The sequence below is a fragment of the Amblyomma mixtum genome, chromosome 7, assembly GCF_055824585.1.
Source record: "Amblyomma mixtum isolate Tamu chromosome 7, ASM5582458v1, whole genome shotgun sequence".
In the NCBI taxonomy this organism is placed as follows: Eukaryota; Metazoa; Arthropoda; class Arachnida; order Ixodida; family Ixodidae; genus Amblyomma; species Amblyomma mixtum.
The window spans coordinates 20,870,746-20,886,414 of record NC_143018.1 but is presented as its reverse complement, the minus strand read 5'-3'; the positions used below and the strand labels follow the sequence as shown (position 1 = coordinate 20,886,414).

General features: G+C 48.4%; 1 protein-coding gene across 1 annotated transcript; it reads left to right on the top strand.

Annotated features, from left to right (window-relative positions):
- Positions 1-1,885: 1,885 nt before the first annotated feature.
- On the top strand, positions 1,886-11,211 carry LOC149335181 (uncharacterized). Its single transcript, XM_089553760.1, has 5 exons — positions 1,886-2,322; positions 5,450-5,751; positions 6,551-6,705; positions 7,168-7,405; positions 11,071-11,211. The coding sequence occupies exons 1-5, from the start codon at positions 2,154-2,156 to the stop codon at positions 11,209-11,211; spliced, it is 1,005 nt and encodes a 334-aa protein (XP_089409886.1). The 5' UTR covers positions 1,886-2,153.
- Positions 11,212-15,669: the final 4,458 nt, after the last annotated feature.

Sequence of the window (15,669 nt, the reverse complement as noted above, 5' to 3'; positions counted from 1 at the left end):
CGTCACCTTTTTGCATGCGCCGCCTCGTGCATGATAGGCAGATGACAAAGTTTTATTTTCGTCAGATTGAGACGCTTTTTCGATATGCGTGCCCTGGAATTAAGAAGATAGAACGCCTCAGCAGCGAGTTCAGTCTTTTGGTTGCTCCGTGTGGATCGTCTGCAGCGTTTGGGTCTACCTGTTGACTGTTGTCGCGAAGTCTATTGCATAGCCATGCTGAGGCGCATCAAAGTAGGAGACGATGCGCAGTGGAGCCCCTCCATTTCCGTCATTGTAAGTAGGCACTCCGTATGATCCTGAGCACGGATTCGCTCTGCACATACTGTTATTTATTGTTATTATTATACTGTTATTGTTAGAAAAAAGTTATTCATTCAATTTAATAAAGAATGTATTCCGTTTCATCCAACACTGTTTTTAGGAGATAACGCAATCGTTTACATGCCTTACGTTTTTAGCTTTTTTAAAAGAAGCAGGATTTCTCGAGAAACTCTATATTCTGACCAGCTGCTTTGCTGGTGTTTTCGTATACCCCAGCCACTTTCTCATTCTTGAGTGGAAGGCTGAGCTTTTTGCTTGGTTCGTTGGGAGCCTCGACATCCTTGCGCAGCCAAGGATAGCTGCTGAGGTTACTCAACCCTCTTTTAAGCTTTTACTAGTAGCCATTTATAAAATTTCTTTTCTATGGGATCATTAGGTAGCACTGACGTCTTAGGCCCTCTGCACCACCGATGATTTTCACGTCTGTGTACAATTCAACGAAAAAACTTTCATATATACCTTGTGCTTGGCGCGTGATGGTCTCAGTTGCCTATGTTCCATAAAACAACGCAACACATACTGTTATTTCATGATCATCGTCATCGTCCCATCATCGTCATCAACACAGCAACGCTCTAAGCAGGACACACACCTTTCCAATTGACTTGAAATCTGCCCTGCGTCTTGTCCAAATGCTATCCTTTACTGTTACCGAATTGAAAAGTAACAGAGGCTCTAGCATAGCAGAGACGAAATGGCGCAGACGTATACCGGTTTGCCGGACGCCTCCTGCGCACCCGTAGCGGCAGGGTCACTACATGTGCGTTTTCGGAGTCCGGCAAACCGGTATGTGTCTACACTAGTATGCTTCCGCTATGCTAAAAGCCAGCTGGCGTCTGGTAAACCGGTATACGTCCGCGCTAGCATATCTCTGCTATGTTAAAAGCCTCTAATAGACGTTTTTCGCGTACCGGAGGCGTATTAGCATAGAAGTATGTCATTTAAGTATGCAATTTACAATAAATATCGAATTCATCGTACGCATTAAAACTCGACGTCCGTAGTAAGGAATCAAATCAGGGATGGCATACTTAGTCGCAAGAGGCCTTAGCCCTGAGCCGGCAGTTCGGCGGGTAACCATAATTTACAGCTTAGGAGAATTTGTCTGTCCTAATTGAAGCTAAGCTTGCACTGGAAGTCTTGAAAAACTGTGTGTCGTTCTGAGCCTTTCCCCTCAGGTAATATGTGCATCCCAAATAAAACTTTGAACTGCAATAGGTTTTAAAATTTTGTTTCCGCGCGCAGAGTTCTTGTGAATAAAATCATGCTCGCCGCGGCATCTCAGTGCCTATGGCAATATCGTGCTGAGCCTGAGGTCAGAGGTTCGAATCCCGACCGCGGTGGACGCATTAAAGAACCTGAGCTTGTCGAAATTTATATGAAGCCCTCCACTACCCAGCGTTTTTCTCTCTTCCTTCGTTTTCCTTCCTCCTTCCTTCCTCTCTTTCCTCACGGCGCGGTTGAGGCGTCCTACGAGATGTGAGACAGGTACTACGCCTTGCCTTTCCTCAAGACTATTTTTTTTTCCTCGTGAAATATTTGGGCTGTGCGAGAGTCCTCTTGCATTCATCATAAACCATCGGCATTACATTTATATTAGATGGAAACATGACTCCTATCGTTAAGCGGTGTCCGGGAGTTGCTTTTAAAACAAACGATTTTACTACACCCCGCGTGCGCAGAGCCCTTCACCGACGTCGGCTTCGTCCCACAGCGACCGGGTTACGCGTCTTCGAAATACGCGTCATAGCGAGAAGCGCGCTTCGTTCGACCAGAAAAGCTTCCTCCTCAAGACAGGGATCGCCGCCTTGTACGTGGTCGCCGTGCACAACATGGTGTCCGCCGTCTTCAAGTGCGCTTCGACCGTGACACCTATGTACGTCCTGGACGCCGTGTCCGTGGCCTGCCGGGTCTTCTTCGCTGCGCTGACGTCACACCTGTACTACAGGAGCTACCCAGACATCGCTCGTTTCCTGCATCGAGACCGGAAGCTGGATCCAGGTTTGATTTGTTGATCATCTATTACACTCCAAACACGAATACGTCTGTATAGGAGTGAAAAGGGAATAAGCACTCTTTTTGATCCCTTGTGTAGTTACAGAGGTGGGCTATTGACAGAGAGCTGCCACGCATGCATGAAGCGCTGCATTCGATACCGTGGAAGAGCCTCCAGGAAGCCACCTGCAGTTGTAGTTAGCGGAAACGTTTTCTTAGTTATCGAAGACGTTTCCGAATCCGAACTATACAGCCCCCCTCCCTCAACACGCCATTTCCGCCGTGGCAGTGACCGGTAGCAGTAATGTACGGCTCTGTGTCTTAAGGACAATAGCCATAAAAGAACCTGATGGGTGTTCCGAAAAAAAAAATAAAGTTGGTTTTCGGGAAGTTATAAGCGCAGTAACTCGCACACTCCTCGGTGGACACTTCAACCACGCCGTGAGGTAAGGAAGAAAGGTGGGAGGGAAATAAGGACGTGAGAATGCGACAGTACTTCCGCGTGTGAGGAGGGTGCTCAACACGTACAGAGTAAGCGGAGGCTTTCGATTTGCGCCCCATGCAATGCAATGAAAGGCCCCCACCCGATTGTTGTACTACGATTGCCTTTCATGCATCCTACGTCACGTAATCCACCGTCGCTTTGTAAACGACGTCGCCAGCTTGCACAGTTCACCTCGGTGTCACACACTGCCATGCGCCGTTAAAGGAAAGCGCACAATTAAGAAAATGGTACGAGTGACAGACGTCACTGCAGTTATAGACGCCACCGCCAGTCAAATTCTTACACCCCGAGCTTCTGCATTCTGTAGCGGCGGTGTTCGGGAAAGTAACTATCAAGCCGTATAACGAGCTGCTGAAGAACACCGCCTCTGTGCGAGCTGTGGTGTCATTTTATTTATTTATTTATTTACATTTCTGCAGCGCCATGAAGGCATAATTGCAAGGGGGGAATACATACAAACATTCAATCGCACAGCATGTGCCAACTTTTTGTACAGGATAGGAAAGAATGGATGGCAGAGGATGAAAAATGGTTTAAACAGAGCATTCATATCAGTCAATTGGTCGGGAAAGGACAGGAAGAGGAAAAGCAGGAAAACAGCAGATGAACATGGGTGTACATCACAGTTCCGACAACAGTGCTCGGAACTTTTCTTCGGACTGGCATTGAACAATACTCCATTCATTTATGGCGTGCGGAAAGAAAGAGTGTCTGAACACGTTAGTACGGCATTTTATTTCACGTAGTTTCCAGTCGTGGTCGCGCCTTCTGGATACAAAATGAGGGGGCAGCAGATAAGTTTCGGGGTTAATTGCATTTTTTTTTAAATAAATGCGGTAAAGGAATTCTAATTTTATTCGTAAACGGCGCTTCTCCAAAGAGTCCCAGTTCAGCTCTTGCTTAATACTGTTGCTTCGATATTTTAAAGAATTTTATTGGTAACAAACCGCGCCGCACGATTCTGAACCCGTTCCAACATGCCACAATAGGTTATTACGCGAGGGTCCCATACTGCGCAGGCGTACTCCATAATTGGCCTGATGTTAGTGAAGTATAAAAGTTCCTTAACCTTCTGAGGAGCGTCCCGAAAATTCCTTTTTAAAAAATTTAGCATTCTAGATGCCTTTGCCGATATATATTCAGTCTGCTTTCTCCATGTCAGGTCAGCTGAAAAATAAACCCCGAGATATTTAAAATCTGTTATTTTAGATAAAAGCTGGTTGTTTAAAACATAGTCAAACAAAACAGGAGTACGACTGCGCGTAAAAGAAATATAGTAACATTTTTTAGCATTCAAAGCGATGTCACATTTCTCGCACCAGCGCTGAGTGCGGTCCAGATTTTGCTGTAAATTATTTGTGTCACATGAGGCTTTAATCGAGCGATATAAGACACAGTCATCTGAGTACAGGCGTACCTGACAGTTAATATTTTCCACGATATCATTGATATAGATTAAAAACAGTAGAGGCCCCAGTACTGATCCCTGCGGAACACCAGATGAGACAGAAGCAGTATTTGAAAGCCGGCCGTTGACCAATACGCGCTGCTTGCGCCCTTCAAGATAGTTTTTAATCCATTGAAGCACTTCTCTTGTTAAGCCAAGAAACGATAGCTTGTGAAGTAGCAGGAGGTGGGGAACTGTGTCGAATGCCTTTCTAAAATCTAAAAAAACGCAATCAATCTGCTCGTGGCAGTCGAAGGCAGAGCAGAGATCATGGTTGAATTCAGCTAGTTGAGTTACGCAAGAACGGCCAGCCCTAAAACCGTGCTGTCTGTCGGTGAAATATTTATTGCATTCAAGATGTTTTATCACAGAACTGTAAATGATGTGTTCTAATAGACTACAGCATATGCAAGTAAGAGAGATGGCAGCAAACACGGCAGCAAACTCGCACCAAGGTGTATTGGGTGCTACAGAGAACTACGTGGTAGAAATTAATACGTGTGCTTTCTTTATGCTGTCAATCAGTGCGGAACCAAAACAACAATTCCAAAAAGAGATGGGTAAGTGTGCGCACGAACTACATTAGCCGTGGTGTTCTTCGGCCATGCCGTTCTTGCTTAATTTAAACCAAATCATAATCATCATCATCACCACCAAAAAAAGAGACGGGCTTATTCAGTGATTCAGAACCCATAAGACGGCACATTTTCAATCACCCTGCGCCTGTACTCCGTATTGCGATATGTGGTTCTAGAGTAGATTCTACAGCGTGCAACATCTGATCAGTAGTCAATCACTAAAGCCTATCGCAGGTAAGAGCGGTTCGCGACTGACAGATCTTGAGTGCACGTCGTATGATAGCAAACATGCTGATAAATCACGCACTGTCCTAACGCAGGAACACCTTTCAGAGCATGAGAACCGATTTGCAGTCGGCAGCTCTAAATGATTCCTGGGTCAGATCCAACACAATGTAAGAAAGAGAAGCAGTTTCCGGATTGCGGTCACGCTGTTGACAGCAGGCTCTGGAGCGTGTACTTACGTCTTTGTACGAAACATTTCCGTGCCTGGCCGGCGGTATAGCTGTCACCTCACTCTTCGCGGTGACTGGTCAGTGCTCCAATAGCAAACCGAACACGCACGCGAATGTATCCGCCTTCTGACTCCTGGTCTTGCGACAGAGCTGTACCAGGCGCGGAGGAACAGTCCCGCCATGAAACGCAAGCGCTGGCTGACCCTTGGGCTAGTGGCCACCTACGGTGTGGCCATGGTGGTTCACGAGATCGTCTGGCTGTACCGGTACGGGCCTCTGGTCTACTTCTGCAGCCAGCTGTACGGCCTGGACCCGATCAGGCTGCGCGTACCCCAGAACATGATCGCCTTGGCCGCCATCTTGGACTTTACGGCGTTCAACGTGGCAGTGCTCGTTCCGGCAGTCTGTATCGTACACTTCGTCAGCATCTGCGACCTCATCGTCCTCAAGGTATACGCTGTGAGCACTGTTAGCCTGGTAAGCTGCTCCAGATGGAGTAAAAAACACGAAGCGTAGCGCATGCGCACAAAACTCTCGAGGACACACATACACACACACGAAGGATTTTCACAGAGTGCATATAGGATCAGTTCCCATTTAAAATTTAATAGGGCTTTGTTCCAACGTAACGCAGTGCTGCGTCACGCGGCTGTCCAAGACCATTCACCAGGAGGAGGCTAGAGCGTCGATAGGCAAATCAGTACAAAATGGCCTGAAGAAAAGCAGTCAGAATGAATCCGTCTTTCCTAAACTTGAAGGGGCCTGAAACACCATAAACTCGCTCAATAACTACATTGTGTTCTCATGAACACCTGAGTCAAATAGTGCACTTAAACACGCAGCAGAGAACCCACAATCGCACACGAAAGTTGGTTAGCCCTTTCCAGCGACTTTTCCACACTCGCGCCCTCCTCCGTCTCACGCGTCTGTGTATGTCGGTTAGACGATGGCTACTGGTTAGATTCTATCAAGCGCTTCTAGTTTCTATCGCTGCCACTACGTGGCGCAAGGCTGTAAATATTCAAAAATAGCGAGTTGACGTTATCTGTGGCGTAAGAAAGAGATTAACTGAGTGGATGCAGGACAGAACGTGATAGGCTGCTAGGCTTAGCAGCGCTGGCTGGGCACTGTCCCGAATTCCTGGTAATGTATAACCCTCAGGCAGACGTATTGGCCACAATCAGGAGTATGCTTGTTTGCGATCACCATCTAATGATGTGGCTTTCCGATGACCTGCTCTCGTGGACAGGGCGACCGTTTCCGCAGCATGATCCAGGCGTCCTGCGCCGCCGGTTCCGATGGACTCAAACCAAGCAACGTGCGCAAGCTGCACGCGTCCTACGTCTCCCTGTGGGGTGCCGTGCAGTACGTGGACAAGCGGATACGCTCGGCGATTTTTTTCTGGTGCGTGACTCGATGTCGCCTTGCGACAATGCGAGCATGTAGAGATAACCATGAATAACTCAACTGAAATGATGCAACAAAGTCTGGCCATTCACTAAAAAGAAAGAGGCAACTGTGCTGGTCATATTATCCTCATGTCCATACTGCAAACACAGTTTAAAAAGAAGATGAGGACGAATGGAAGTTGACTTGTATCGACAGAGTACTGCGCTGTGATCACAAAGAGACCTTTCTGATGGAAAACAGAGCTTTTATAAGCTATAGAAAGATTTTATAAGCGCTTGGAAAGGTGCGAAGGAAAAGAAAGAAGCACAGACTTACAGCGAGCCTATGTCCTGCGCTTCTATCTCGTCGACTGTGCCTTTTTAAGAACAGAGAGTATACGTGTCCACTACGGGTACCGGACAACGTGGCGTTGGCACCAGACCATATGGAAAGAGCAACGTCAACCGACCGGCGCAGGTACGTGGACACGGTGCTGAGCATCGTGGTCAGCGTTCGCGCCGTGCAGCACACGCTGACGCACTTCAACCCGTACTCGGCCTCGGGCGCCTACGTGCACGCCGCCTACCAGGTGCTCGCCTTCCTGCTGGTGTCGCTGTCGGCGGCCAGCCTGGTGGCGCAGAGGAGGCACCTGCTGCACGACGTGTGCCGGCTCGTGTGCGCCATCGACGCCGAGGACGACGACCTCTGCAACCAGGTATGCATTCTGTCGTCTGCTTTATGAAAGGGAACGCGCGAGCGCATGGCAGATAGCCTCGAACCCACGGAGGAAGGCAAACTCAGGAGAGGCCATGGAGAGAGGAAAGCTCAGGAGAGGGCTTCGCTAAAGTGAGCTTTAGCTTCGCTGTCCGAGCTGCACTCCAAAATGTGTGCCGGAAGTCACGCGCTTTCGCAAGGGCTACTGGGAGTCTTTGGCCGATGGCGCAGCCAATAGTAACGCTGGGCGCAGCGGCATCATCTGCTGCAATTTTTCCTGCGCATGCGCAAGCGCACGGAGCGGGCGGGGGGGGGGGGGGGGGGGGGGGGCGGCGGCTTCAAAAAATGTGACGTAACCGTCTCTCCTGAATTCTTCCCTTCCTCCGTGCTCGAACCTACTCGAACCTTACCTATGGAAATACGCGGCGGCTGTTTTCCGAAACTAAGTGGAAATGGAGGCAGATTTGCTAGAAGCAGGGAAGGCAGGAGAATCCTTTCCACTGTACTGCGTACACATCTTACCTTTGAAAGCGATGTTTACTGCACCGGGGAAGGAAGGGGGATGGTTATGTGATCTTCTTTCGTAAAGGACTTATATTTCGAAATTACATTTAATTGAACTACTGGACTCCCCAGACTGTTCCACTTGCGGCATAACCGAGACTGAGTAGCATGTGCTAGTGGTGGCCGCTTCCTTGAGCGTTAAACAGGCTATAGTTTCGGAGGACTCACTGCTACGCGCTTGAAAGCAGTCCAGACAATGCGGGCATTTTCACGTTTTTTTTTGAGAAACACTGCACTCGACTCTCGGTTGTATTGCCATCAAATGTGCGTGCACTCATTCTGATCTCTCTTCTCACCACATCGCCACCATCACGACTCTTTTTCTTCTTTTCTTCTCCTTCGCCACTGCAAAGTACGAGGCCAGATGTCCATCTTTCCGACCGACCTCTTTGCCCTTCTAATCATCCAACTTCTCTCTCTTCGTTCGTCTACTTCTTTTTCTCCTTTGTGTTCTTCATTTGAGCTAACCTCCATAACCAGGATAACCTAGCCTTCTACCAACGCCCACACGTATGCATGAAAGCACGAACTGATGGGCGAGTTGGTTATACATGATATGATTGAAACAGCGCAAGGCCGAAGGCCAAAGAAGAGAGCGGAAGAAAGGAGGAAACGGACAACACAGCGCTGTGTTGTCCGTTTCCTCCTTTCTTCCGCTCTCTTCTTTGGCCTTCGGCCTTGCGCTGTTTCAATCATATCACACGTATGCAGTGTACGCTACACGCGGCTGTGTGCCCAAATGTACGCTTGGAAATGCATGGTGCTTCTCCATCATCCAGATGAGCAAAGGACTGTACTGTGACAGAAGCCAACAGCCACAGAAACCAAGGGGCACAGGGGATTTTCTTTTAATTTATTTATTTATTTTGTGCTGTTGATCGATTTAGGATATTACTGAATATGTTATCGCTTAAAGCTAATTGATTAGAAAAGCAGAAGAAAAAACAACCACATGCCGCCGGTAGGATCCGAACCCACGACCTCCGAATTACGCGTCCGGTACTAATTCGGAGGTCGTGGGTTCGGATCCCACCGGCGGCATGTGGTTGTTTTTCTTCTGCTTTTCTAATCAGTTAGCTTTAAGCGATGATATATTCAGTAATATTCTAAATTGATCAACAGCACAAAATAAATAAATAAATTTAAAAGAAATCCCCTGTGCCCCTTGGTTTCTGTGACTGTTGGCTTCTGTCATATTTATAACGAGCCCCTCATTCCCCTTCCCTTGTTTGCTTAAGGACTGTACTGTTATGCAGGGTAGGTGGGCTCCCACAGGTGTAATTCCGTTCTCTCAACGGTACAGTACCCCAATTTACGATTTACCCTCCAGGCTCATCTCACTGGTCTTTGAAGGGCGGTTCCGGCTCAAAACCAGCTCATAATGCAACATATAAGATAACACACATACACGCGCGCAGGGGAGACTTAATAATTCTCGAGCTTGTAATCTTGGTGCAGAAAGAAACAAAGGGAAAATAATTTCATTAAAGAGAATTTGAATTGCAGTTACGCGTCCGAAAACGCAACGCTATTTCTTTACGCAACAAAAACGATGACAATCTGGCTCTTAATTATTAATTAACCGAGTTAACCAAACCAAGCGGCTGAGTGGAAGCTCTAGCGCCCTTAAAAAGTTGGCAATGCGTTGTCCAATCTGAGCAGCTTACTCAGCGCACTAATCTGAGCAGCCCCCTCAACGACGATCGGCAGAGAAGGAAAGACCTTGAATCAATAGCCACGGTCGTAACAACCTCCCAGCATACCGCTCACCCCCGACCGTGTCTCCTCCCCAGTACCTCGGGAAGCAGCACTCTACCACCGACCGTTCCGTACGCACTCTCTAATGTAGGCGAAAGTCTGCTGCGGTCACCTGCACCTTCCGAACACGCTCTGCACTCTGGGGTGCCTGCGCTGTCTCACAGCAAAGCAAGCCTGCACGATTCGTGCACTACAACCCAAAGGTACAGCGTGGCACGTCAAGGAACCCAACAGACTCGAGGTGTCGCGCAAATTTCTAACAAACACGACGCTTCCGCCGCGCCCTGATATACTTACTGTCGCGGCACCCTCAGCTGACACCCTCTATACGCTCCACGTACGGAGGAAGATGTCAGCTGTCACCGCCACGCCGAGTATGCACGGAACCCTCTTCGGCGGGCCAACTTGGACTGCATTAGCCACCGGCAGCTGGGACATTGAACCTGCCGCCTCCCATCGTTTAGGACGGCCTGAATTCAGACCGCCATGAGTCTGGTACTGCACAGACGCGTGTAGTGGCCTATATAGCCATGAGTTCCGATGTTCAGAAGCCGTGCGAAAGGTGCTACTGAATTCGCGCCCTTCATTCATCTCCTCCCACTATCAAAAACGCGTGGAAGAGACTGCAGGTTAGTCCGTGCTACTATGGTATGGACTTCCTTAATGCATGCAACGCCATAGGATTTTCTTTTACGCAGCAGCTATACCTTCTCGTCGCGCGGATGTCCCAAGCAGCAGTCTGATCAGCTACCCCGACGCGGAAAAGCAAAGGTGTAGGCTCCGAGGTGTAGGCTTCGTAAGAAAGTTGCACGGCGTCGGAATAGCTCTGGACAAGGTCCAAGCTGTAGCGAGTAGTTCAAGAAGTGAGGCCGGCTGTGGTTTGGCACGTACCATTCGGCCACTGCTAATTTTTCGAATATGTCTCGCAGATCCTTACCTATATGAAGGAATAAAAACACAATAGACACCATCGCGGTATACGTGCGAGTAACCTTACCAGCATTCCTGCACTATATTTCACGCAGTCAACTCATATATAAGCATGTGGCTTTGACAGCGTAGCCGAATTGTAGAACGCCACTCTTCAGACAGGCGGAAGTGTGAATTACGAAAGCAGTGGAGTTCGTCTTCTTGATATATCTCTTTGTAATGTCGTCTGCGAGCGATGCGCTGAGTATTCTGCCTCACGAGCTTTATAGAATGACAACTTTCATCAGTTCATTTTTCATATCTGAACGAAATGATGGATTCGTTACGTTTCTCTGTGTTGCGGCACACTCAGACAGGCACTGCGCTTTCTCTTTTCTCAAAACTAGTTTACAATTTCATTTTCTTTTGGTACAGGTGATGCTGCTCCAGGAGGATATTGCCAATGGTCACTTGGCCTTCACTGGATGGAACTGCTTCGACATCGACCGCCCTTTCATCCTCACCGTCATGGGGGCGGTCATCACCTACTCGGTCGTGCTTCAGCAGCTCACTTAGTTCGCGCACGTTGAAACGTTTGGGTGTGGCTATTGGAATAAAACACGCTAGAGAAATCAGGTTGGGACGGCATCACAGCCAAACGCATGCATGGGATTTCACTTACTTTTCCTTCCGCCACCCTATGCCATCCTTTCCCCTGTATATTTTTTTCCTCGAAGAACAATAAACCCGATTTGTTGCCAGCGCATGTGTGCTACTTTGATCCGTCGCCTCGCCTTTGCTCTGTTTCACTCCTTGAGGCGCCCGCCATGGTGGCTCAGTGGCTCTGGTAAATCGTAAAAGAGCAAGAGGCAATGTCAGTACACCGCAGCGATCCCATTTAGAGGCAGGCGGCATGTAATAACGTCCGCGAGCTGCACAATGGTAGTACACGTTTTTAGTCGCGTACAAGTAAAGAAAAAAGCTACTTTTCTCGTGTCAAAGGCCCCCATTTTAGCCAATGGCGCAGGACGATTCTCATGAGTGTGCTAGCGTGACAATGGAGGGAGGCGAAGATGAAAGGTATAGTCCACACCATTCATTTTCACGCCACTCCCAGGATTTGTAGGGTAGAGTCCATACCATGCATTGTCACGCCACTCCCAGGATTTGAAGGGTATAGTCCACACCATGCATAGTCAGGTCACTCCCAGGATTTGAAGGGTATAAGTCCACACCATGCATTGTCAGGCCACTCCCAGGATTTGAAGGGTATAGTCCACACCATGCATTGTCAGGCCACTCTGAGGGTTTCAAGGCTATAGCACACACCATGCATTGTCACGCCACTCCCAGGATTTCAAGGGTATAGTCCACACCATGCATAGTCAGGCCACTCCCAGGATTTCAAGGGTATAGTCCACACCATGCATTCTCTCAGGCCACTCCCAGGATTTGAAGAGTATAGTCCCCACCATGCATTGTCACGCCACTTCTAGGATTGCCACGCTGCTCACGCTAGCAAATTCATGGGAATCGGGAGACACCATAAGCTGAAAGGTGGTCCCTTGACGGGGAAAAGTCGTTTTTTTCTGGACTTGTATCCGATTACAGAACCCCAAGTGATCGAATTTAATCCGGAGCCGTCATAGCCATCACAGTCCACGTGAAGCTTCGGGATGTTAAGCCTCTCAGACCATACCATATTAGGCACTATTCTGTTGCACGTATACGAGCAGGAGCGCGCCAGATGTTCTCCCGCGCATGCGCGAAGGGAAATTACTGAAACGGGATCGCGCGGATCACATCACGTTACGTGCTGCTTTTGCGTTGTCTGTTACGCCTGTTGTCCTTAACGAAGCGGAGTTGATATCAAAGCGTGTCGCGGCCAGCGTCCGCACTTATAAGCGTTGCCCAACGCCGCTGTAGCCCTTGACCCCGTGAGTCGGCGGGAATATGTACAGGCCGAGCCGTGGGGCTCTGCTTGGTTCGGTGCCCAAGTCGGCCAGCCTCGTTAGATGAGATCCGCCAGGCGTTGCTGGCTGCCGCTAAACGTCATCGGCGTGCATTTCTTGTTATGTTTTTTGCCTTCTGTCGCCGACAGTGCGGCACAGTGGAACGAGTGAGCTCGGCGCACAGTTTAATTCATGTTTGCAGTTGATAATACCGGTTATCATTTGTTATCGTAACCGCCAACGTGATGCACTTAGGTCCTGCTACTCTTAAGTGTCGTCCATATGATCTTATAAGATACATAAAGTAAACGTTTGATGTGCTAGAAACTGAACTGTGAAAGAAAAAATTACGCTCTTGTAGTGTTTTGGTTCGTTGGTTTATAGGGTTTAACGTCCCAAAGCGACTAAGGCTATGAGAGACGCCGTAGTGGAGGACTCCGGAAATTTCGACCACCTGGGGTTCTTAACGTGCACTGACATCGCACAGTACACGGGCCTCTAGAATTTCTCCTCCAAAGAAATTCAACCGCCGCGGCCGGGATCGAACCCGCATCCTTCGTGTCAGCAGCCGAGCACCATAACCATTGAGCCACCACGGCGGCCTCTTGTAGTGTTTTAATCTATCATTAAACCACATCTTCACCTCCCAATCAGCTGAAATGCGTGAAAGGTTTACTGAAACATCTATATGATGGAACATGCCTTTAGAACGCGGGTTAAGGACATCCTAGTCGAAATCAACAGGAAGAAACGGGCATGGGCTGGACATGTATTCAGAAGGCGAGATAACCGATGGTCCTCAAAAGTAACGGAATGGATTCCAAAGGAAGGCAAGCGTAACAGCAAAAGAAGTTTGCGGGGATAGGATGGCCGAAGCTGGCACAAGACGAGGTTAACTGAAGAGATATGGAAGGGGCCTTTGTCGTGCACTGGGCGCAGTCAGGCTGATGATAGTGATCATGATGGTGATGATGATATCTATGGGGACGCTTAAGTCACTTTATGAATAAAAGGCAATAGCATTAGATTTCACAACTGTCGCCCATCTGTTGCAACTTCTGTGTTTGTTTGCGTCAGTTTCTTTGGAATTTTCGGTCCATCAACCGCAATATTCGGACTGCTAACTGCAGTGGCAGGTATGCGCTATGCTGCGGCGGTGCCGACATTTGCGTATATCCCATTTTTTTCATTTTTGATTTCGATTCTCTATCTAGGCTGCTCACAACTCGGTGGGTAGGTTGTTATGACGTCACAAGGTCACGTGACCTATTATTGACCAATCATTAATTTAATGGCCACCTGCCATGGTGGGCAGATTGTTCCGAATCCGGTGGCCAGGTGTCACCCCCCGCGGTGGGCAGGTTGTGATGACGTCACAAGGTCCCGTGAACTCTCTCGACCAACGGGGTGGCCCGTCAGAGCAAGTTGTCACGTGACCTCCCTCGGCCAATCAGGGAATTTCGTCTCGGACAAAGGTGGGGTTATGGTGCGACGACAACTCTGATGCTACATCATTAAAAAGGAGAACAGCTCGTCTATTCAGCCTTGCAGAATACAGCACTGGGTTCACTTAACGCTATAAGACACGTTTACCGGCACCTCCTTTTCACAGCTCAACGCAATCTTGTCCCTAATGTTCTACACCGTGTCTTTCTGGTCACAGCAAACGTGACCGCTGTAACGCTTTAACCCTGGCACAGCTGCATGCTCGACACCTCGCGCAAACTTTTGAAGGCCGTGCGCTGCGGTGCGGGCAAAAGCACAGGAAGTCGAGAGCGGTGGGACGGCTGTAATCACGGACAATTCAACGACGCGCAGAAGCTCGGACGCTACGTGACCACGGGCCAAGGGAGGATGCCCGTAATTACACACATTGTTTCTTTTCCCACGGAGAACGAACGCAAGTGTCACAATGACTTCGGCGACTCTTGCTTTTTTCCCACAGAGTTCAGTAGTCGAGTCAGTGGGAAAAACGGCATGTATACAACGAGGCTGGACTTTCGCGTCTTCCAAAGGCATTATTAAAAGAACCACGACGTGAGCAACGAAGTCCTGCTGTCATTTATCTTATTGGGTTATTCCAATTCTAAGTGAACGGTCCTAGAATGCGCGTCTGAAGCGCTGTTCGTGGAATATTCCGCTAATCATGCGTTTTTTCTAAATGACGTTTCCTGCGACGTAGCATGGTAATGCGGCCATAATGACGAACCCGTGGCCGACATTTGCAAGGCCGTGGTTGTCATTGACATTTGGCCAGTTTTTTTTTTTTTTTTGTTACGTACATGCTTAGCAGATGCGACGAGTCAGTCTGCAAATGATGCTGTCGTTCTAATCGTCAGAACGCCTGCTTGCCAGGTTGGTTTACGGCAGAAGATGCAAAAAAAAAAAAAAAAAATACGAGTCCGAGACGAACGACCGACAGGGAAGACTGTCTCCGTTTGGATTACTCCGATTGGCTGGCGGTCACGTGGGGCAATGTCATCGCACCGGGGCGCGAAATAAAGTGGTGTAGATACCAGCGATTTTAAGTAGGCTGTGGGACGCCTCTGCTGGGATGCTTTCCCGATGGGTTGGTGGAGTGAAAAATTGACTTATTTATTTACTAACCGATGCATTAGAGTGATTTTTTTTTTAGTTTAGGCGCATATACCAAAAAAGACATTGTCACCTGGACATCTATTTCAATTTCGTGACAGAGATAACTATTCGTGGCACCAATTTTTCTAAAAATCTGGTTTTGCTGGAGAAAACTGGAGAAATGAAGTCCTCAGTATAATAGAGCCGTTTGAAGTTTAAAAAAAAAAATTATCGTTCTAATCGCATTTTTTTTAAATTTAGTGTTATAATCGCATAAGGAGCCGCAGTGGTTATGACACTCGGCTGCTGACCCAAAAGACGCGGGTTCGATCCCGGCCGCGATGGCTGAATTTCGATGGAGGCGAAATTCTAGGGCCCCGTGTACAGTGCGATGTCAGTGCAGGATAAAGAACCCCAGGTGGTCGAAATTTCCGGAGTCCTTCACTACGGCGTTTCTCATAGCCTGAGCCGCTTTGGGACGTTATATCCTAATAGACCTTAAACC

Excerpts from the sequence above, each read along its gene's own strand:
- LOC149335181 (XM_089553760.1), top strand. The coding sequence starts at position 2,154 with ATGGTGTCCGCCGTCTTCAAGTGCGCTTCGACCGTGACACCTATGTAC. Across the intron at positions 2,323-5,449 it reads AGACCGGAAGCTGGATCCAG|AGCTGTACCAGGCGCGGAGG; the intron begins GTTTGATTTGTT and ends GTCTTGCGACAG. Across the intron at positions 6,706-7,167 it reads CGCTCGGCGATTTTTTTCTG|GTACGTGGACACGGTGCTGA; the intron begins GTGCGTGACTCG and ends CGACCGGCGCAG.